A 24,217-nucleotide genomic window follows, 5' to 3' on the forward strand; every position below is an offset into this window, starting at 1 on the left:
AAAGTTAAATAACATGAAAACATGCCTGAAGAACCCGAGGAACATTCTTAGGTCGGATGAAACTGGTTCATCCAGACAGTGAAGCACAGAGGTGGGAGTATGATGATGATGTCCCAGGCTCCAGATGTTCCAGCTGGATAACGATCAGAAACAAACAGCCAGAGAGATTTTCTGAAGAAGAAATAAATAAATGAAGACTATGATCTGATATCCAATGAAACGTCTTCGTTATCTTAAAGTAAACATTAGAGCAGCTGAGAGAGAATGAATGTGGCGTCGTTTACCCGGAACCCAACAGGAATGTGCCGGAAACTCTGTGTGTTCAATATAAAACAGTTTCTTTAAAATCCTCTGTGTCTCCAGAGTTCAGAGAATATTTCCTCCCTCTGACAGTCGGACTCACTGCTGCTCCGGCACCGTTCTCCGCCTCATCGTTCCACCTTCTCCTCAGACCTCTTACGTGTTATGCTCTAAAACCCGTCTCCTAGGAACCGTTCCTATGGTTCTATATGCTCGGATATATTCAGACTCATCTTGGCTTAAAGATGACGGATCTGAAGCCTTCTTTGCTGAGTGTTCAGACTCCAGCAGAACTGACAGAAGCGTTTCTCTTTCCATCAGTTTCAGTCTGCTTCCTTCTGCCGGGACCATGAGACCTGACCTCTGACCTCTGAGCTCACCGATTGGCTCGCTGAGCTTCGCCGGTCGCCGTCATGGCCAAAAGCCCGGAGGTGAAGCTGGGCGTGTTCGGCAGAGCCGGGGTGGGCAAGTCAGGTAAGATGCAGCCGGTTTATTCCCTCATCTGGATGCTGAACATGATTAAAACATCAGTTTCATCAGTCTCTCCTCCTCATTGTGTTGCCACGGTTACACACTGACCATCAGTGCCTGTGCACAGCGTTACAGAAGCTGGCTGTTTTTGGTCGGCTTGCATTCCTCCGCTCCCACAGATAAGCCGGTGGAGTCGTTTTCACTTGGTTTCAGCATTCCTGCTAAAGCTGCAGCAGCGGTCCATTTTCTGCCCGGTAACACGGACCGCATGTTTCCTGTCAGCTGCAGAGACAAACGGCTGCTGCGTAGCAGCAGGCAGATGTTAGAAAGCATCTCCTCCGTGTGGAAGGAGGCCATTAAAATGTCAGGGAGGTCAGCTGAAGCTGTACTGAAAAGCATAATGACCGAGTGGGGCAGTAAAACATGACAGCGGGGCTGAAGTCAGACAGAAAAGTCTGGAATGTTGTTCAAGAAAAGGAGAACTGAAAGCTAAAAGCAACACCAAAAATCTGTTGTTAGCGCTGCCTTTGGCCCCTCATGGAGCCCCTGGATGCTAACTGCGTTAGCTTTATGGTCTGTAGCTGCGTTAGCTTTATGGTCTGTAGCTGCGTTAGCTTCATGGTCTGTAGCTGCGTTAGCTTTATAACATGTAGCTGCGTTAGCTTTATGTCATGTAGTTGCATTAGCTTTATAACATGTAGCTGCGTTAGCGTTATGGTCTGTAGCTGCGTTAGCTTTATGTCATGTAGTTGCATTAGCTTTATGGTCTGTAGCTGCGTTAGCTTTATGTCATGTAGTTGCATTAGCTTTATAACATGTAGCTGCGTTAGCGTTATGGTCTGTAGCTGCGTTAGCTTTATAACATGTAGCTGCGTTAGCTTTATGTCATGTAGTTGCATTAGCTTTATGGTCTGTAGCTGCGTTAGCTTTATGTTATGTAGCTGCGTTAGCTTTATTTTAGCTTGTACAAGCTACAGCTTATAGCCAACGCCAGCTTATATGTAGCTCAGTGTTTTCCCAGCATCAGCCCAAATGTATGTCATGATGTCAAGTTCTCAAAGAAAAATGCATCATCACCTTCACCAATATCCTCTGATCAGACAGATTCTGAGTAGCACAGCTGCTCTGTGAGCTAAACATTAGCATGAATGTTGATGATGAACACGCTTAATCTTTTACATTCATTTAGAACCAATGAAACGTGTTTAAACGGGTTTAAAATGGAGGAACACTTGCAAAAAAAAAGAGCTTTTTCCCATGTTTTCCCGACACTTTAAACTGCACAATGTGTGGTTGTTTTTGTTGGTGTAAATAACACAGAAACCCTCATGCCTCCCTTCGCTCTGTTCCACGCACAGAAACACTCACAGCGGGATGGAAGGCATTGTTGTCACATCTGATGCTGCAGCACATGTAGCCCTGCTGACCCTCTCTAAATGCCCTCTCTAAATGCCCTCCTCTAAATGCCCCTTAATGGGAACCAACGGATGCTAATGAATCCGTTTCCTCGGCAAACATGTGGATTCAGGCAGTAGATTAAACTCCCACTTCATGAACAATACGGCAGGAACAACAGAAGCGCTGATATTAGCTGCATTTACATTCTGTTTGGAGCGTTGGAGTGAGCGCGGTTTGGTTTCATTTTAACGGTTAAACACGTGTTCTGCTTTAGTGTCAGTGCAGTTATTTTATCAGATTATCAGATTATTTATTTCCAACAGCAAAACCAAACAACTTTAGACTGAACTTAACTTAATGATAATTTAACTTCTGATTCCAACAGTTCCCTCTCATTGCACCTCCGGGTGCTTGCATCAGAGATGGGACTCGAGTCGCTGTGACTTGGACTCAAGTCGACTCGAGTTGCTGTTTTGATGACTTGTGACTTGACAAAAAATAAAAGACTTGAGACTCGACTCGGACTTGAATGACCTGAGTGTTAAGCATCTAGCACAACTTCCAACTTTGTTCGTCATCTGAAGATCCATTCTGACCAGTAAGTGCTGTTAAATTAGCTAATATTATCCTGTTAGCCTAGCCGGTAGTTAGCTAACGTTAGCTTGATATGATACGGGGTGGACAGGTTGGACACATTGGCCAATGATGTTTACTGACAGTTACTTATATCTTTGTGTTTTCACTTTATTAAGATCAGATTCTGCAGGTAAAACTGCAATAATAAGCTGAGTTGGCCAAGAAAAATAACCTGGGACTTGCACATGTGTGACTTGGTCCCATCTCTGGCTCGCAGCCAGCAGGGATCGTCCTAATGATCAGCAGCAGACCTGCAGGGTGTCTCAGCATCGTCGGGGTTTCCAGGCCAAGTGTGTCATAAAATGATCATTTTACAGCATTTTACAAGACAGAAGCGTTTCTTGGGAAGTGAACTTTATGGCGTGCAAAACACTGGATTATAAGAGAAGCAAAGAAGAACGTCTGGTCACTCCTTAAACACCTGATCTATTCTTCTCCTGCTGAGCCGAGCGGCAGACAGAGAGCAGAACAACAACAACGAGGGAAAGAGAAATCCGTCTGTTCGGTGTCTGCAGAAGCAGCAGGGACCCATGAATCAGCCGGGGATGCAAACAGTCATTCAGGGGGCAGAAAAGGGCAGAAAAGGGCAGGAGGGGCAGGAGGGGCAGGAGGGGCAGGCGGGGCAGGAGGGGCAGGAGGGGCAGGCGGGGCAGGAGGGGCAGGAGGGGCAGGAGGGGCAGGAGGGGCAGGCGGGGCAGGAGGGGCAGGAGGGGCAGGAGGGGCAGGCGGGGCAGGCGGGGCAGGAGGGGCAGGAGGGGCAGGAGGGGCAGGAGGGGCAGGAGGGGCAGGGAAAGCCACAAAAACAAAAACAAGGCGGCTGGTGGAACCGTCTTTGTTTCTTTTCTCTGTTCCATGTTAAATGGATGATAATACCATAAGGTTATGAGATCATAAGGCTGAAACGGGCCTCCTGCTGTCAGATACACAGCCAACACTCATCATGCTGCTTCTAAAGTAAACCTCTGATGATGTCTGGGGGGCAGACGACAGCTGATCAGACCCAGATAACCTGAAACAAGTTAATCCTGCTGCACATTCACACATTTACACCATCCGTCAGCTGTTATTTAGCTCCATGTATCAGGTCACCAGTGAGATCTCTCCTCCATTCTTACAGCGACACCTAATCCGACTGATTACCGGCAGAACGGGAGAAGCACTGTGGATAGCCTGAGAATGAGCACCTGAGTAATGATCATCAGGTGATGTTTTCTATCCCGACGGCCCAGAAACAGACACAGAGCCACACATTTACGTGCAAACACTCTAAATGAGTTTAAATGAGTCAGTAATTAAGTCAGCAGACTGAGTGTTTGTGCTGCCGGATAAAGCTGACGGCACTCATGACCCTTCATCTGAAAATGAAGTTAGTGTTTTATAACAATGTGCAAACAAAAGCTGCAGGAACTCCAAACTGAGTGGGTGGAACAAGCTCACGCAGCAGCAGATCCAGTCGGATGTGGAGTGGCCAGATTTGAGTTTGTGAAAAAGAGGACACTTCAGCGGGGGCGGGGTCACATATGCACCTATGAACATGTGAATTCATACAAATGTGTCAACAGACATGGTGGCTGTGTATGATAATGAGCTTTATTGGCCGGCCCAACGCTAACAGAAAAACTGCCTCAAAGGCTATTATGAACACTTGAAAGTTTTAAATGTGCAAAAACAAATTATACATTTGTATACAATGTAAAGTATAGTCACAACAATAAAAATAAAACCTAATTGCACAAAATAATAAATTTTTAAAGTTGAAAAGTTGTACAATGGCTGATACTTTTCAGTCCTCCTCACGTGGGGCGTATTTCTCAGAGGACTGAATCCTTCCCAACAGTCTACGATGACTCATTAAGTAAGAATGGAAGTCTTTGCAGGTCATGTTCTTGTAATTGTACTGGGTGCACAGAATCCCCTTCAGTGAATCAACAGACAAGCGATTCCTCTCCTTGGTCCACTGGGCTTGCATCAGGGAAAAGATACGCTCAACATTTGCATTGTGAGCAGGTATGGCAAAAAAAAAACAAAACTGTGCCATCTTAAGCAGCTCTGAATGAAAATCAACACTTTTGGATCTTTCAAAGGACGTGGTCCACCTCTGGTGTGCTTGTAGACCACAGAAGTCTGCATCACTGTTACTTCTCTCAATGAAATTCTTTAGATTGGTGACCTGATCAAAGCACTTTGAATCATCAATGTCCAGTCCCTTCGCAGCGAGGTGCCTGATACAGCCCTCTCCGTCACTCCAGTCAGGAATCTCACTCAGATCCATCCACATAAAAGTGGAAAACTCCTCCATGGGGGCCATCCATGTCTGTAGATAGTCCAAACATGTACTGTACAGGCTGTAAATGCTCACGCCTTTGACCATGCCCATCCTTCTGACTTTGTGCCAGCATACTCTTGACTTTAAGAGGCATGAAGTTGTTCATCTTGCGTTCCAGAAGCATGCTATGGACCCCGTTTAGAATCCTCTTTACTTCCACAACTGAATTGTTCTCTTTCTCCATCTCTTGAATTTTCGACTGAAATACACACGAGTGAATGCATTTGCCAGAGGTAAATCTCACTGAACTCATCTTCAAGAAACTTCCTGATCTGCATTGGTGGTTTTTCCTGTGACAAAAAGCATGCTTTCACAGCTGGATACATCTGAAGCAATCTCTGAATTCCTGAGAATAACGACAGCCATCGTATCTGCTGTGAGAGAGGAGAGCTCTAAATTCAACATCAGCAAACTCACAGTACTCCTTCAGACTCTCTGTGCGCACAGTAGATGTGGAAGTGCTGATACATTTTGAAAATGATGTGCTCAATGTCAACATCCAGTGTGTCTGCTCCGTGGTGAACACAACTGTTCAGAATATGTGCTGGGCAGCCTACACCAATAGAGCTGTGTTCTGCAAGGACTTTTTTAAATTTGCAAAAACATTCTTCCCATCCTCATTACGCCGGATTCCTCCAAAATTTGTGATGCAGTTGTCACCAGTGAATGCATTGCATTTATAAAATATCCCTTTCTTTTCCAGTGTGTCTTTTATGTACTGTGAAATAGTTTCAGCTGATTCATTTGGGGTGGTTTAAATTTCAAGTAACTTACTTTGCACACCACCGTTTTTCCAATCAAAATATTGAATGAGCAGAGGGAATATTTTCACTGCTCCAGGATTGCTGCCATCAGCAGACACGCCACAGAAGGGGATATCTTTAAGTGCTTCTAGCGCAACTTCAACAGAATGTGGGCTATCACGGCATTTACAGTTGCTTCTGTCTTTGTTCGAGCGCATGAGAACTTTTGAGCAGTTGGAGAATCTGTGAACACCTTTTTTTAACAAGCCAGATGTGCAGTCCATTGACCTGTAGCTTTCGTGGTGCCTAACCGTGTGGAAAGCATAGGCAGCCTCAGCCGCAGTGACAGCTGCACTCTCGTTTTTACTTACGAAAAACTCTGTCACTTCAGCTGATGAGCTCTCGCCCCTCGCTGCCGTGCGATGCTTTGCTGAACATATGTGTGCCTGTAGGTCGTTGGCACCTTTATTTGCAGGTCAGGCACTCAGCTTCGTGTTGATCTCGACCGAGACGAAAACATGGAAATTTATGTTTTAATTCGTCAGTGAACTTGCACTTACGTTTCGGCATGGCTGAAGATGCCGGGTAGCCATGCGCGTTGCCAGTGGTAAACACGGAAGTTTGCGCTAATGAGGTGACTGACCAATTAAATGTTTAGGCCGAGAATATCGACCAATGACAGTAGCTCTAAGGTCAGGCTCTACACCCAACACTTCAACTCAATGCAAAGCGAACTGTAGGGGGAGGGCGTGACTCGTATGTGAATGAAAGAGAGAGCAATGCAAATTCGCTGTAAACACGTTTGAGGCTAGAATAACAAAATCCCGGACGATTTTGAAATTCCGCCCGGACACATTTTTAGGTTTCAAAAGGAGAACGTCTGGTCACCCTAATCTACTCTCAAACAGCCATCTGAAACTTTTTGTTCTCAAGTTTAAGACATTTTCAGCCAATGATCAACCATTTAATGCCTTGAATCTGTCCAGTTTATTATTTTATGTCAAGTTTTTAGAGCCAGTTTTTGACCCAGTTTTTGACCCATTCATGAATGTGGAAGCTGCAGGATAAATGAAGGGGCAGGATAATGTGCACAGCAGATAACCTCCATCCAACAGCTCTGAGGCATCTTAAATTGTTAAATGAACTGAATTTCCTTAGCATGCCCAAACTCAATTAGTCTTTCTCCATCCTCCCTCACTTCCCCTTCTTCTGTATTCACATCTGCTGCCTGGTGTCCCTGCTGTCCACCTTTTCAGTTTGAGCCGTCCTAAGGCCATCTGCCCGCTCCACTCTGGTAACATCCTCACTTTCCTCTGGTAACATCCCCACTTTCCCCTGGTAACATCCTCACTTTCCCCTGGTAACATCCCCACTTTCCCCTGGTAACATCCCCACTTTCCTCTGGTAACATCCCCACTTTCCCCTGGTAACATCCCCACTTTCCTCTGGTAACATCCCCACTTTCCCCTGGTAACATCCCCACTTTCCCCTGGTAACATCCCCACTTTCCTCTGGTAACATCCCCACTTTCCTCTGGTAACATCCCCACTTTCCTCTGGTAACATCCCCACTTTCCTCTGGTAACATCCCCACTTTCCTCTGGTAACATCCCCACTTTCCTCTGGTAACATCCTCACTTTCCCCTGGTAACATCCCCACTTTCCTCTGGTAACATCCTCACTTTCCTCTGGTAACATCCCCACTTTCCCCTGGTAACATCCCCACTTTCCCCTGGTAACATCCCCACTTTCCTCTGGTAACATCCCCACTTTCCTCTGGTAACATCCTCACTTTCCCCTGGTAACATCCCCACTTTCCCCTGGTAACATCCCCACTTTCCCCTGGTAACATCCCCACTTTCCTCTGGTAACATCCCCACTTTCCCCTGGTAACATCCCCACTTTCCCCTGGTAACATCCCCACTTTCCTCTGGTAACATCCCCACTTTCCTCTGGTAACATCCCCACTTTCCTCTGGTAACATCCCCACTTTCCTCTGGTAACATCCCCACTTTCCTCTGGTAACATCCCCACTTTCCTCTGGTAACATCCTCACTTTCCTCTGGTAACATCCTCACTTTCCCCTGGTAACATCCCCACTTTCCTCTGGTAACATCCCCACTTTCCTCTGGTAACATCCCCACTTTCCTCTGGTAACATCCCCACTTTCCTCTGGTAACATCCTCACTTTCCTCTGGTAACATCCTCACTTTCCTCTGGGAACATCCCCACTTTCCCCTGGTAACATCCCCACTTTCCTCTGGTAACATCCCCACTTTCCTCTGGTAACATCCCCACTTTCCTCTGGTAACATCCCCACTTTCCTCTGGTAACATCCCCACTTTCCTCTGGTAACATCCCCACTTTCCTCTGGTAACATCCCCACTTTCCCCTGGTAACATCCCCACTTTCCTCTGGTAACATCCCCACTTTCCTCTGGTAACATCCCCACTTTCCTCTGGTAACATCCCCACTTTCCCCTGGTAACATCCCCACTTTCCTCTGGTAACATCCCCACTTTCCTCTGGTAACATCCCCACTTTCCTCTGGTAACATCCCCACTTTCCCCTGGTAACATCCCCACTTTCCTCTGGTAACATCCCCACTTTCCCCTGGTAACATCCCCACTTTCCCCTGGTAACATCCCCACTTTCCTCTGGTAACATCCCCACTTTCCTCTGGTAACATCCCCACTTTCCTCTGGTAACATCCCCACTTTCCCCTGGTAACATCCCCACTTTCCCCTGGTAACATCCCCACTTTCCTCTGGTAACATCCCCACTTTCCTCTGGTAACATCCCCACTTTCCTCTGGTAACATCCCCACTTTCCTCTGGTAACATCCCCACTTTCCTCTGGTAACATCCCCACTTTCCTCTGGTAACATCCCCACTTTCCTCTGGTAACATCCCCACTTTCCTCTGGTAACATCCCCACTTTCCCCTGGTAACATCCCCACTTTCCTCTGGTAACATCCCTACTTTCCTCTGGTAACATCCCCACTTTCCTCTGGTAACATCCCCACTTTCCTCTGGTAACATCCCCACTTTCCTCTGGTAACATCCTCACTTTCCTCTGGTAACATCCCCACTTTCCTCTGGTAACATCCCCACTTTCCCCTGGTAACATCCCCACTTTCCTCTGGTAACATCCCCACTTTCCTCTGGTAACATCCCCACTTTCCCCTGGTAACATCCCCACTTTCCCCTGGTAACATCCCCACTTTCCTCTGGTAACATCCTCACTTTCCTCTGGTAACATCCCCACTTTCCCCTGGTAACATCCCCACTTTCCTCTGGTAACATCCCCACTTTCCCCTGGTAACATCCCCACTTTCCCCTGGTAACATCCCCACTTTCCCCTGGTAACATCCCCACTTTCCCCTGGTAACATCCCCACTTTCCCCTGGTAACATCCCCACTTTCCTCTGGTAACATCCCCACTTTCCCCTGGTAACATCCCCACTTTCCCCTGGTAACATCCCCACTTTCCCCTGGTAACATCCCCACTTTCCTCTGGTAACATCCCCACTTTCCCCTGGTAACATCCCCACTTTCCTCTGGTAACATCCCCACTTTCCTCTGGTAACATCCCCACTTTCCTCTGGTAACATCCCCACTTTCCCCTGGTAACATCCCCACTTTCCTCTGGTAACATCCCCACTTTCCTCTGGTAACATCCCCACTTTCCTCTGGTAACATCCCCACTTTCCCCTGGTAACATCCCCACTTTCCTCTGGTAACATCCCCACTTTCCTCTGGTAACATCCCCACTTTCCTCTGGTAACATCCCCACTTTCCTCTGGTAACATCCCCACTTTCCTCTGGTAACATCCCCACTTTCCTCTGGTAACATCCCCACTTTCCCCTGGTAACATCCCCACTTTCCTCTGGTAACATCCCCACTTTCCCCTGGTAACATCCTCACTTTCCTCTGGTAACATCCCCACTTTCCCCTGGTAACATCCTCACTTTCCTCTGGTAACATCCTCACTTTCCTCTGGTAACATCCCCACTTTCCTCTGGTAACATCCCCACTTTCCTCTGGTAACATCCCCACTTTCCTCTGGTAACATCCCCACTTTCCTCTGGTAACATCCCCACTTTCCTCTGGTAACATCCCCACTTTCCTCTGGTAACATCCCCACTTTCCCCTGGTAACATCCCCACTTTCCTCTGGTAACATCCCCACTTTCCCCTGGTAACATCCTCACTTTCCTCTGGTAACATCCCCACTTTCCCCTGGTAACATCCTCACTTTCCTCTGGTAACATCCTCACTTTCCTCTGGTAACATCCCCACTTTCCTCTGGTAACATCCTCACTTTCCTCTGGTAACATCCCCACTTTCCCCTGGTAACATCCCCACTTTCCTCTGGTAACATCCCCACTTTCCCCTGGTAACATCCCCACTTTCCCCTGGTAACATCCCCACTTTCCCCTGGTAACATCCCCACTTTCCCCTGGTAACATCCCCACTTTCCCCTGGTAACATCCCCACTTTCCCCTGGTAACATCCCCACTTTCCTCTGGTAACATCCCCACTTTCCCCTGGTAACATCCCCACTTTCCCCTGGTAACATCCCCACTTTCCCCTGGTAACATCCCCACTTTCCTCTGGTAACATCCCCACTTTCCCCTGGTAACATCCCCACTTTCCTCTGGTAACATCCCCACTTTCCTCTGGTAACATCCCCACTTTCCCCTGGTAACATCCCCACTTTCCTCTGGTAACATCCCCACTTTCCTCTGGTAACATCCTCACTTTCCTCTGGTAACATCCCCACTTTCCTCTGGTAACATCCCCACTTTCCTCTGGTAACATCCCCACTTTCCTCTGGTAACATCCCCACTTTCCTCTGGTAACATCCCCACTTTCCTCTGGTAACATCCCCACTTTCCTCTGGTAACATCCCCACTTTCCTCTGGTAACATCCCCACTTTCCCCTGGTAACATCCCCACTTTCCTCTGGTAACATCCCCACTTTCCCCTGGTAACATCCTCACTTTCCTCTGGTAACATCCCCACTTTCCCCTGGTAACATCCTCACTTTCCTCTGGTAACATCCTCACTTTCCTCTGGTAACATCCCCACTTTCCTCTGGTAACATCCCCACTTTCCTCTGGTAACATCCCCACTTTCCTCTGGTAACATCCCCACTTTCCTCTGGTAACATCCCCACTTTCCTCTGGTAACATCCCCACTTTCCTCTGGTAACATCCCCACTTTCCTCTGGTAACATCCCCACTTTCCTCTGGTAACATCCCCACTTTCCTCTGGTAACATCCCCACTTTCCTCTGGTAACATCCCCACTTTCCTCTGGTAACATCCCCACTTTCCTCTGGTAACATCCCCACTTTCCTCTGGTAACATCCCCACTTTCCTCTGGTAACATCCCCACTTTCCTCTGGTAACATCCCCACTTTCCCCTGGTAACATCCCCACTTTCCTTTGGTAACATCCCTACTTTCCTCTGGTAACATCCCCACTTTCCTCTGGTAACATCCTCACTTTCCCCTGGTAACATCCCCACTTTCCCCTGGTAACATCCTCACTTTCCCCTGGTAACATCCCCACTTTCCCCTGGTAACATCCTCACTTTCCCCTGGTAACATCCCCACTTTCCCCTGGTAACATCCCCACTTTCCCCTGGTAACATCCCCACTTTCCTCTGGTAACATCCCCACTTTCCTCTGGTAACATCCCCACTTTCCTCTGGTAACATCCCCACTTTCCTCTGGTAACATCCCCACTTTCCTCTGGTAACATCCCCACTTTCCTCTGGTAACATCCCCACTTTCCTCTGGTAACATCCCCACTTTCCTCTGGTAACATCCTCACTTTCCTCTGGTAACATCCCCACTTTCCCCTGGTAACATCCCCACTTTCCCCTGGTAACATCCCCACTTTCCCCTGGTAACATCCTCACTTTCCCCATGTAACATCCCCACTTTCCCCTGGTAACATCCCTACTTTCCCCTGGTAACATCCCCACTTTCCCCTGGTAACATCCCCACTTTCCCCTGGTAACATCCCTACTTTCCCCTGGTAACATCCCCACTTTCCCCTGGTAACATCCCCACTTTCCCCTGGTAACATCCCCACTTTCCTCTGGTAACATCCCCACTTTCCTCTGGTAACATCCCCACTTTCCCCTGGTAACATCCCCACTTTCCTCTGGTAACATCCCCACTTTCCTTTGGTAACATCCCTACTTTCCCCTGTTTACATCCCCACTTTCCCCTGGTAACATCCCCACTTTCCCCTGGTAACATCCCCACTTTCCCCTGGTAACATCCCCACTTTCCCCTGGTAACATCCCCACTTTCCTCTGGTAACATCCCCACTTTCCTTTGGTAACATCCCCACTTTCCTCTGGTAACATCCCCACTTTCCTTTGGTAACATCTCTACTTTCCCCTGGTAACATCCCCACTTTCCCCTGGTAACATCCCCACTTTCCCCTGGTAACATCCCCACTTTCCCCTGGTAACATCCCCACTTTCCCCTGGTAACATCCCCACTTTCCCCTGGGAACATCCCCACTTTCCCCTGGTAACATCCCCACTTTCCTCTGGTAACATCCCCACTATCCCCTGGTAACATCCCCACTTTCCCCTGGTAACATCCCCACTTTCCTCTGGTAACATCCCCACTTTCCCCTGGTAACATCCCCACTTTCCCCTGGTAACATCCCCACTTTCCTCTGGTAACATCCCCACTTTCCCCTGGTAACATCCCCACTTTCCCCTGGTAACATCCCCACTTTCCCCTGGTAACATCCCCACTTTCCTCTGGTAACATCCCCACTTTCCTCTGGTAACATCCCCACTTTCCTCTGGTAACATCCTCACTTTCCCCTGGTAACATCCCCACTTTCCTCTGGTAACATCCTCACTTTCCTCTGGTAACATCCCCACTTTCCCCTGGTAACATCCTCACTTTCCCCTGGTAACATCCTCACTTTCCTCTGGTAACATCCTCACTTTCCTCTGGTAACATCCCCACTTTCCTCTGGTAACATCCTCACTTTCCTCTGGTAACATCCTCACTTTCCCCTGGTAACATCCCCACTTTCCCCTGGTAACATCCTCACTTTCCTCTGGTAACATCCTCACTTTCCTCTGGTATTAATTCCTGTGGAGGTTTTAGCTCCTCTGAGCAGAAATACCAGCATTATAATCTTCCTTTCACACATAAAGAAGAAGTGAAGCCACAAAGGGAAAAGATTTTATCACAGGAAGGTGGGCTCAGTGGTCGTGTTCAGTCCGTGTGGCGAGTTATTTTTAGAGCGCACCTCCTCCGTATATCGTCATTTTTCATTCACTCTGGTCACCTTGGCCACTGAGTGACTCATTTCCGGTTATTTCTTTATTTCTTTCCTCTCTGCATATTAGCAGAAATATTTCTTCTCTGTTCAGCCGCAGTATAAACCCGAGCTAATGTTTAAAATCCAGCTAATATTTACTCATTACTGCTCAATCATGCCTTTTTTAATGCCTTTAACTGTTCATGTCACATTATCATCTTTAGTGACCAAACACAGATCAGCCATAACATTATGACCACCGATGGGTAAAGAGTGGCGACACATGTGATGCTCTGGTGGAAGATCTGGCTTCAGATGGATCTTCTTCTCTCTTATCTGAATAGTTTTACAGACCAGTCCCCCCCCCCCCCCCCCACAGCCCTCCCTTACAGTGGGAGGCAGGCCGAACCAACAAAAACATCCTGGTTCCCCGACCTCCAGAACCGAGAAGGACCTGATTCCTATGAGCAGGTCATCATGATGTTATCAGCGTACACAGACGAGATATTTAATATTAATAATAATTTATTTATATAGCACCTTTCATACACAAAATGTAGCTCAAAGTGCTTTACAAATAAGATCAATGTACAAAGTAAATAAAGTAAAATAACTACAAGAATAACAAAATAGAGCACAATAGAACATGTTGGGGTGGGGGGGAGAGATATAAATTCAAGATAAAGCACTAAAAATAGAAAAATGAATTTACCAATAAAATAGAGAAACAATAAATGTAATGTATAAATATTAATAATAATAATAGAATTGATAAAACTAGTAGAAGGCGAGGGTGTATAGATGTGTTTTTAGCTGCTTTTTAAAGTTTGTAATATCTGTTGACTGACGAATATACACTGGTATATATAAACAGAAAGCAGCTTCACCCGTCTTTTTATGTTTCATTTTAGGAATATTTAATAAAGTAGCACCTGATGATCTCAGAGCTCGATTTGGATCATATTCTGTGAGCAGTTCTGAAATGTACGGAGGTGCTCATTTAAAAATCAGTAAGAGAATCTTAAGATCTATTCTAAAAGACTAATGATCCGTTATATAACTGTAATAAAACACAATCTGATGTAACACGTGCAGCTAACAGTGACTTGTGGGAAGATGTAGAGCTGTGAGGCGGCGCCTTCCAGAGAAAAGTTCATGTCTCATGTTCAGATGTTTCCGAAGTCGAAACGAATCGGAGCATCAAAGTTCTTCCAGCTGGGAAGTTAAATGAACAGAATTACAGGTGAGGTCCAGCCTGTTTAAACAGGTCAGACACGAGTGTCTGTTTAAGCTCCTGAAAGCATCCAAACTGAGGACCGGCTGCTGTGTCTGGGCTGTTTGAGCCCGGGGGAAATAAGTACTTTCCCTGTTCTGGGCTGCTCCGACAGTGTTTCACCTCTGCCTGTAATCAGAGGAACGTTCAGCCTCTGAGGTGTGGTTGAACAGCACTGTGGAGCTATTGTTGGAGGCTAAATGAATGGGGGGGGCTGGATCCTCACACCCTCCTCTTTATAAGCCCATGAGTGCCAACTTCTGTCCCTTTGCACCCCTGAGGACAAGGACTGCTTCTCTCTTTTATCGTCACATCCTGGAGCTGGGGGGGAGGGGGGGGTAATGAAGCATTACAGGAGGAGCAGGCGAACCACTAAATTAATGTAAAGCTCACATAGCTTCACTGAAAATCCGTTTTCAAAATCATCAACTCACCGGAGTGGTTACTGGTGCGCACTGGTAATCCAGATCAAATTTCGTGGCGAAAAGTTGCTTCTGTCGTGTTTTATTTGGCATTTTGTACTGGATGTTCGTTGATATCACTCCGCCACCGCTGAGAAAATAGTGCGAGCATGAACGAGCTGCCAAATAAAACACGACAGAAGCAACTTTTCGCAACGAAATGTGATCTGGATTACCAGTGCACACCAGTAACCACTCCGGTGAGTTGATGATTTTGAAAACGGACGTTTATGGTGCTTTTACGGACCTTTCTGGACATGCACATGACTTGCCATTCTGAAGCAGGTTGAGATTAATCAAACTTAGGCAAATACCGGAGACAGCAGTAAACATCCAAAAAGCGGTGAGGGGGGTTCTAAAACATTGCAGACGGCTCAGAAAAGAGGCTTAATGTTGAAAATACCGCAGTTCCCCTTTAATAATATTTGTATTAATACTATGTGAGCATTAATATGAGGCTGAACGGTGAATTAAAAGATGCTAAAACTCTGTTCAAGTAAGGACTGTCGAGGTGAACACTGGAACAACAGTGCTCAGTGCAAATATGGCCATAATTACAAGGTTTTATTCCATAAAACATCTGATAACCATCACAAAGTTGTCTTTGAGAGGTTGGTGGAAATAAACCAGAGTTGATTTAATTTACCTTTAGGGAGGCAGATACTTTATCTGATCATGTTGCTACAGGAAGGTCATCTCATGCATCAGATAATATAGAAGATAACTTTATTATCAGAGTAAAAGTTAATGCTGTCACAGGCTGCTCATCCTCCTGTCCTCATATTTACGAATGAGTTGGAAGAAAATGATGTAGCGTCGCTATAAAAGCTGCCAGGAATTGATTTATTTAGGTAGGATGTATTATAACTAAATGATAAATATTATTCATTCTCTTCTGGAGAATGTCTCTGCTTCACACATTTACAGCAGAACTAACCCAGCATCAGACGTCCGAGCTGCACTAAGCTGGTGTAAACAGGGTGGTGTCGTCTGCAAACAGGCGGAGTCACGGCGGATCAACGCTTTCGTGGCTCCAAAGTCCAAACTGCAAGCATTTTAAGGCCATCACAGCTTTTCCCCAGAATTAAAAACTTTACAATAATGAGACACAGATGTGTAAATAAATGAATAAAAAGGAAATGCTGGTTCATGATCCTCAGAGGAGCCCCTTCAGCCCCCATCTCATACTGAGCCACAAACCAAAGTTCATCATTAAACTGCTGAGTTTATCATCAGTGAGTAAGTCATCCACTGATAACCAGCCAGCTGTAATCTGACCAGGACGGCAGGAAAGCTGCACATTACTCACCACTTGTACTCTGAATTAAAAGAAAAAACTAATTTTCTAACTCTCTGGATCTCATGAATGAGGAAATGAAACTGGGCGTCAGCAGGCCCGTAACCAGGATTTTGCTTGGGGGGGGTTCTTTTTGTAGCCTGACTACGTCATACTCACGATTCTAGTCAGAATGTGAGTCTGATACCGCTCAATAGAGATTTGAGTATGGGGCGTGTTTCAACCGAACCAGGAGAAAAAATGCCTCTTCGCTCAATTGGATAGACCTACAACCAATCAGAGCAACGTAGTATGTGACGTAGATTAAGCGACACACACTTGTTGTAGGAACGACGGCAAAAACATATTTTCTATCGATAAAAGCCTTTATCGCGTTCCTCTGTTCGTCTTTCAAAATGAATGCAATGTGGAGATCCTGTAGAACAGACTCGATGGCAGAATCTACACGCCCTAGCTCTCCAGCGGCAGCCGTGTTCAGCTCTTTAGTGACGTAGTCGATAATGTCCCTGTTGATCATCTGTCCATCATCGTATAAAGCCCGCCCTGGCAATCTGATTGGTCCGACCAATTCTTGGTCGGGCATAATGATTTCCCAACTGAGCAGAGCCAGACCCAACTTCCCGACCAAAACTTTTATGGGCGGGGCTAAGTTCGGCTGGCACCCAGGCTATTCTTTTTGTATATTTTTGGGACTTTGTTCTAGGGGGGTCCCGGAAAATTTTGAATATTCAACCCTCTGAAATGGCATTTCCTGCGTTTTTGAGAGGATTCAAAGTAAGAAACGGAGACTGTAGATAACTGTTTCAGGCAGTATTGCATTCAAAGAATGTATACATTTTTCGATGAAAAATACGAATTCAATATATACATTTTTGTAATGCCTCCACATGCATCTTTTTAGACTTTGTAAATGCCTACGGGCCTGGTCACTCTCAGTGAAAGAGGACAAAGCAGACAGAGCTGTTTCCATCACGCTGCAGATCAAATGATCCAAATTACTCATTTCTTATCACAGTCGCTTCATTTCAAAAGACAAACAAGTGTTTCACTTCTAGACGACCTAAATTTCCAGCTGAAAGCAGATTTTCTATCACCTGGAGCTAAACTGTTCGCCCTGCATCGTAGGAGAAGAACCTCTGTTATTCCTCTACAGATGAAGAGTTCTCAGGAGCTTCGCTGTATGAAAGGAAAACAGAGAAGATGTGCTGGAGTTGATGAATGATGAGCCTCAGATGTGCAGAACAACATGCTTCACCCACAGGGTCTCCTCCATCTTCCTGCTTGTTACAGAGAAATCCATCTGCAGCCTCGGCTGTGTTCCACTCAAACTTTGTAGTGTTGACTCATGCTCAATGAGAACAACTACGGCTGCATTTCAGACGCTACTTGGATGTAGTCGTGCATATCATTAGCATCATGTTGCAAAACAAATGCCTGAAGAATAGCTACATAAATCTGCTGTTATGGACTGAGAACACAAAGAAACTTTCACATAGATGCGAGTAGTGTGTAACAGAAAAAATTAGGCTTTGGTCTGTTACAGGCTTTGGTCGGTTACAGGCTTTGGTCGGTTACAGGCTTTGGTCGGTTACAGGCTTTGGTCGGTTACAGGCTTTGGTTGGTTAAAGGCTTTGGTTGGTTACAGGCTTTGGTTGGTTACAGGCTTTGGTTGGTTAAAGGCTTTGGTTAGTTAAAGGCTTTGGTTGGTTACAGGCTTTGGTAGGTTACAGGCTTTGGTAGGTTACAGGCTTTGGTTGGTTAAAGGCTTTGGTTGGTTAAAGGCTTTGGTTGGTTACAGGCTTTGGTCGGTTAAAGGCTTTGGTTGGTTAAAGGCTTTGGTTGGTTAAAGGCTTTGGTTGGTTACAGGCTTTGGTTGGTTACAGGCTTTGGTCGGTTACAGGCTTTGGTTGGTTACAGGCTTTGGTTGGTTACAGGCTTCGGTTGGTTACAGGCTTTGGTTGGTTACAGGCTTCGGTTGGTTACAGGCTTCGGTTGGTTACAGGCTTTGGTTGGTTAAAGGCTTTGGTTGGTTTCAGGCTTTGGTAGGTTACAGGCTTTGGTCGGTTAAAGGCTTTGGTTGGTTACAGGCTTTGGTCGGTTACAGGCTTTGGTTGGTTACAGGCTTTGGTTGGTTACAGGCTTTGGTTGGTTACAGGCTTTGGTTGGTTAAAGGCTTTGGTCGGTTACAGGCTTTGGTCGGTTACAGGCTTTGGTTGGTTAAAGGCTTTGGTTGGTTACAGGCTTTGGTAGGTTAAAGGCTTTGGTCGGTTACAGGCTTTGGTTGGTTAAAGGCTTTGGTTGGTTAAAGGCTTTGGTTGGTTACAGGCTTTGGTTGGTTACAGGCTTTGGTTGGTTACAGGCTTTGGTTGGTTACAGGCTTTGGTCTGTTACAGGCTTTGGTTGGTTACAGGCTTTGGTTGGTTACAGGCTTTGGTCGGTTACAGGCTTTGGTTGGTTACAGGCTTTGGTTGGTTACAGGCTTTGGTTGGTTACAGGCTTTGGTTGGTTACAGGCTTTGGTTGGTTACAGGCTTTGGTTGGTTAAAGGCTTTGGTCGGTTACAGGCTTTGGTCGGTTACAGGCTTTGGTTGGTTAAAGGCTTTGGTTGGTTACAGGCTTTGGTAGGTTAAAGGCTTTGGTTGGTTAAAGGCTTTGGTCGGTTACAGGCTTTGGTTGGTTAAAGGCTTTGGTTGGTTACAGGCTTTGGTTGGTTACAGGCTTTGGTTGGTTACAGGCTTTGGTAGGTTACAGGCTTTGGTTGGTTACAGGCTTTGGTCTGTTACAGGCTTTGGTTGGTTAAAGGCTTTGGTTGGTTACAGGCTTTGGTCGGTTACAGGCTCTGGTCTGTTACAGGCTTTGGTTGGTTACAGGCTTTGGTCTGTTACAGGCTTTGGTTGGTTACAGGCTTTGGTTGGTTACAGGCTTTGGTTGGTTACAGGCTTTGGTTGGTTAAAGGCTTTGGTTGGTTAAAGGCTTTGGTTGGTTAAAGGCTTTGGTCGGTTACAGGCTTTGGTCGGTTACAGGCTTTGGTCGGTTACAGGCTTTGGTTGGTTACAGGCTTTGGTCTGTTACAGGCTTTGGTCTGTTACAGGCTTTGGTCGGTTACAGGCTTTGGTTGGTTACAGGCTTTGGTTGGTTAAAGGCTTCGGTTGGTTACAGGCTTTGGTTGGTTACAGGCTTCGGTCGGTTACAGGCTTCGGTTGGTTACAGGCTTTGGTTGGTTACAGGCTTTGGTTGGTTACAGGCTTTGGTCGGTTACAGGCTTTGGTTGGTTAAAGGCTTTGGTTGGTTACAGGCTTTGGTTGGTTACAGGCTTTGGTTGGTTAAAGGCTTTGGTTGGTTACAGGCTTTGGTTGGTTACAGGCTTTGGTTGGTTAAAGGCTTCGGTCGGTTACAGGCTTTGGTTGGTTACAGGCTTTGGTTGGTTAAAGGCTTTGGTTGGTTACAGGCTTTGGTTGGTTAAAGGCTTTGGTTGGTTACAGGCTTCGGTTGGTTACAGGCTTTGGTTGGTTACAGGCTTCGGTCGGTTACAGGCTTTGGTCTGTTACAGGCTTTGGTTGGTTACAGGCTTCGGTTGGTTACAGGCTTCGGTTGGTTACAGGCTTCGGTCGGTTACAGGCTTTGGTTGGTTACAGGCTTTGGTTGGTTAAAGGCTTTGGTCGGTTAAAGGCTTTGGTCGGTTACAGGCTTTGGTCGGTTACAGGCTTTGGTCGGTTAAAGGCTTTGGTCGGTTACAGGCTTTGGTCGGTTACAGGCTTTGGTCGGTTAAAGGCTTTGGTTGGTTAAAGGCTTTGGTCGGTTACAGGCTTTGGTCGGTTAAAGGCTTTGGTTGGTTACAGGCTTTGGTCGGTTACAGGCTTTGGTTGGTTACAGGCTTCGATTGGTTAAAGGCTGAATGTTTCTCTGTGTGACGCATCACTCTTACGCCTTAATTCTAAATCCTCCCAAAGCCTGACACAAAGTGAAATATTTGTTCCCAACTGGTCCTGACAGCAGCGCCATCCATCGTGGCAGATGACATGTTTACTGTCACCATGTGTGTTATTGTTGCTCTGCTCACTCCAGGCTCCCCACATCCGTTCCTCTGGAGTAAAACAACATGTACGCCGGCTGATTGGTGGGCTGCGATCCGATTTGGAAACAGACCGATGTGACAGGAGCTCTGACTTGATTTCTATCTGCAGTAGAGACAGATCGGATTGTTCCTCTGGGAGCCAACAGCCCATAACACTGATATTCACGTCTTCCTTCCCTGAGAAAAAGGCTTCACGTCAGCTCAGCGTTTGTGGTTTGGGATTCAGACGTTCCCCAGGGAGCAGCCGTGGTGAAAGGAACTCTGGGAAAGCTCTGAGACTGGGAATAATGGGCTGACCCACTGGTCAGGAAGTGGTTTGGAAGCAGGAGGATGCCGATCACACGATGTATTTCAAGCTTTGGATTTAATATGCCTAATAAACTTATTACAGTGTAGCTTTTAAGAACATTTTATGAAAAGTGTTGAATTAAGAAAGAAGAGAATTAAAATCAGCGGATTTGTTGTTGGGGAAAAAGTTCATTTAAACTTTTAAACCACAGCAGCTTGTTCATGGGAACAACTTAAAAACTGAAAACATTTATAAAATAAAATGTAACACTAATTTAACAACAAATCGTGCTGATACGAACAAATGAAAGCTTTTCCCTGCGAGTTAATCACGGCTCCCAACTCACCATGAACAACTCGCTACTGGGCAAAAACAAACTAAACATTTAAATTAATATTTAATACCAAACGATATCAGTTCCGTCATTACACCGACCTGATGCACCTGATGCCCCCTGATGCCCCCTGATGCTCCCTGATGCCCCTGATGCTCCCTGATGCCCCTGATGCACCTGATGCCCCCCTGATGCCCCCTGATGCCCCCTGATGCTCCCCTGATGCTCCCCTGATGCTCCCTGATGCTCCCTGATGCCCCCGATGCTCCCTGATGCCCCTGATGCTCCCTGATGCCCCCCTGATGCACCTGATGCCCCCCTGATGCTCCCTGATGCTCCCTGATGCCCCCCTGATGCCCCCGATGCTCCCTGATGCCCCTGATGCTCCCTGATGCCCCCCTGATGCACCTGATGCCCCCCTGATGCTCCCTGATGCTCCCTGATGCACCTGATGCCCCCCTGATGCTCCCTGATGCTCCCTGATGCCCCCCTGATGCTCCCTGATGCCCCCTGATGCTCCCTGATGCTCCCTGATGCCCCCTGATGCTCCCTGATGCCCCCCTGATGCCCCCCTAATGCTCCCTGATGCCCCTGATGCCCCTGATGCTCCCTGATGCCCCCTGATGCTCCCTGATGCCTTTCTGCTAAACTTTCCCACAGATTAAGTTATTTTATTGAGTTCCAAATGTTTTGTTCATGCGAGGAAAAAAGAAATTTTGAATTATTTATAAAGAGATCTGGTGGATCGGGTGGATCGGATGGATCTGGTGGATCGGGTGGATCTGATGGATCTGGTGGATCTGGTGGATCGGATGGATCTGGTGGATCGGGTGGATCTGGTGGATCGGATGGATCTGGTGGATCGGATGGATCTGGTGGATCTGGTGGATCGGATGGATCTGGTGGATCGGGTGGATCTGATGGATCTGGTGGATCAAATGGATCTGCTGGATCGGATGGATCTGGTGGATCTTGTGGATCTGGTGGATCGGATGGATCGGATGGATCTGGTGGATCGGATGGATCTGGTGGATCTTGTGGATCGGATGGATCTGGTGGATCTGGTGGATCTGGTGGATCGGATGGATCTGATGGATCTGGTGGATCGGATGGATCTGGTGGATCTTGTGGATCTTGTGGATCGGATGGATCTGGTGGATCGGATGGATCTGATGGATCTGGTGGATCTGATGGATCTTGTGGATCGGATGGATCTGATGGATCTGGTGGATCGGATGGATCTTGTGGATCGGATGGATCTGATGGATCTGGTGGATCGGATGGATCGGATGGATCTGGTGGATCTGGTGGATCGAATGGATCGGATGGATCTGGTGGATCTGGTGGATCTGGTGGATCTGGTGGATCTGGTGGATCGAATGGATCGGATGGATCTGGTGGATCTGGTGGATCGAATGGATCGGATGGATCTGGTGGATCTGGTGGATCTGGTGGATCGGATGGATCGGATGGATCTGGTGGATCGGATGGATCTGGTGGATCTGGTGGATCTGGTGGATCTGGTGGATCGGATGGATCTGGTGGATCGGATGGATCTGGTGGATCTGGTGGATCTGCTGGATCTTGTGGATCGGATGGATCGGATGAATCTGGCGGATCTGGTGGATCGAATGGATCGGATGGATCTGGTGGATCTGGTGGATCGAATGGATCGGATGGATCTGGTGGATCTGGTGGATCTGGTGGATCGGATGGATCGGATGGATCTGGTGGATCGGATGGATCTGGTGGATCTGGTGGATCTGGTGGATCTGGTGGATCTGGTGGATCGGGTGGATCTGGTGGATCTGGTGGATCGAATGGATCGGATGGATCTGGTGGATCTGGTGGATCTGGTGGATCGGATGGATCGGATGGATCTGGTGGATCGGATGGATCTGGTGGATCTGGTGGATCTGGTGGATCTGGTGGATCGGATGGATCTGGTGGATCGGATGGATCTGGTGGATCTGGTGGATCTGCTGGATCTTGTGGATCGGATGGATCGGATGAATCTGGCGGATCTGGCGGATCTGGTGGATCTGATGGATGGATCTGGTGGATCGGATGGATCTGGTGGATCTGATGGATCTGATGGATCTGATGGATCGGGTGGATATGATGGATCGGGTGGATATGATGGATCTGGTGGATCTGGTGGATCGGATGGATCTGATGGATCTGGTGGATCTGATGGATCGGGTGGATCTGATGGATCTGATGGATCTGGTGGATCGGATGGATCTGGTGGATCTGATGGATCTGGCAGATCGGATGGATCTGATGGATCGGGTGGATCGGATGGATCTGGTGGATCTGGTGGATCGGATGAATGGATCTGGTGGATCTGGTGGATCGGATGAATGGATCTGGTGGATCGGATGGATCGGATGGATCTGGTGGATCTGGTGGATCGGATGGATCTGGTGGATCGGATGGATCAGATGGATCAGATGGATCGGGTGGATCTGGTGGATCGGATGAATGGATCTGGTGGATCGGATGGATCTGGTGGATCGGATGGATCGGGTGGATCTGGTGGATCTGATGGTCTTGGTGGATCGGATGGATCTGACGGATCTGGTGGATCGGATGGATCTCACGGATCTGGTGGATCTGACGGATCTGGTGGATCGGATGGATCTGGTGGATCGGATGGATCTGGTGGATCGGGTGGATCTGGTGGATCTGGTGGATCGGATGGATCTGGTGGATCTGGTGGATCGGATGGATCTGGTGGATCTGATGGATCTGGTGGATCGGGTGGATCTGGCGGATCGGATGGATCTGATGGATCGGGTGGATCGGATGGATCTGGTGGATCTGGTGGATCGGATGAATGGATCTGGTGGATCTGGTGAATGGATCTGGTGGATCTGGTGGATCTGATGGATCGGATGGATAGGGTGGATATGATGGATCTGGTGGATCGGATGAATGGATCTGGTGGATCGGATGGATCGGATGGATCTGGTGGATCTGGTGGATCTGGTGGATCGGATGGATCTGGTGGATCGGATGGATCTGATGGATCGGATGGATCTGGTGGATCAGATGGATCTGGTGGATGGATCTGATGGCTGGTGGAGTTGATGGATAGGGTGGATATGATGGATCGGGTGGATATGATGGATCTGGTGGATCTGGTGGATCGGATGGATCTGATGGATCTGGTGGATCTGATGGATCGGGTGGATCTGATGGATCTGATGGATCGGATGGATCTGGTGGATCTGATGGATCTGGTGGATCGGGTGGATCTGGCGGATCGGATGGATCTGATGGATCGGGTGGATCGGATGGATCTGG

The 24,217-nt window shown here is 47.4% G+C and overlaps 1 protein-coding gene across 2 annotated transcripts in view; it reads left to right on the forward strand.

Annotated features, from left to right (window-relative positions):
* Positions 1-24,217, forward strand: part of rerg (RAS-like, estrogen-regulated, growth inhibitor) — a 63,572-nt gene that overhangs the window by 15,200 nt on the left and 24,155 nt on the right. For both annotated transcript variants that reach the window (XM_075471257.1, XM_075471259.1), the window contains exon 2: positions 622-774. In XM_075471257.1, coding sequence (XP_075327372.1) covers positions 714-774 — 61 coding nt within the window. In that variant the 5' untranslated portion in view covers positions 622-713. The remainder of the gene's footprint in view (positions 1-621; positions 775-24,217) is intronic.

Source organism: Odontesthes bonariensis, chromosome 8 (genome assembly GCF_027942865.1).
Source record: "Odontesthes bonariensis isolate fOdoBon6 chromosome 8, fOdoBon6.hap1, whole genome shotgun sequence".
NCBI classification, from domain to species: domain Eukaryota; kingdom Metazoa; phylum Chordata; class Actinopteri; order Atheriniformes; family Atherinopsidae; genus Odontesthes; species Odontesthes bonariensis.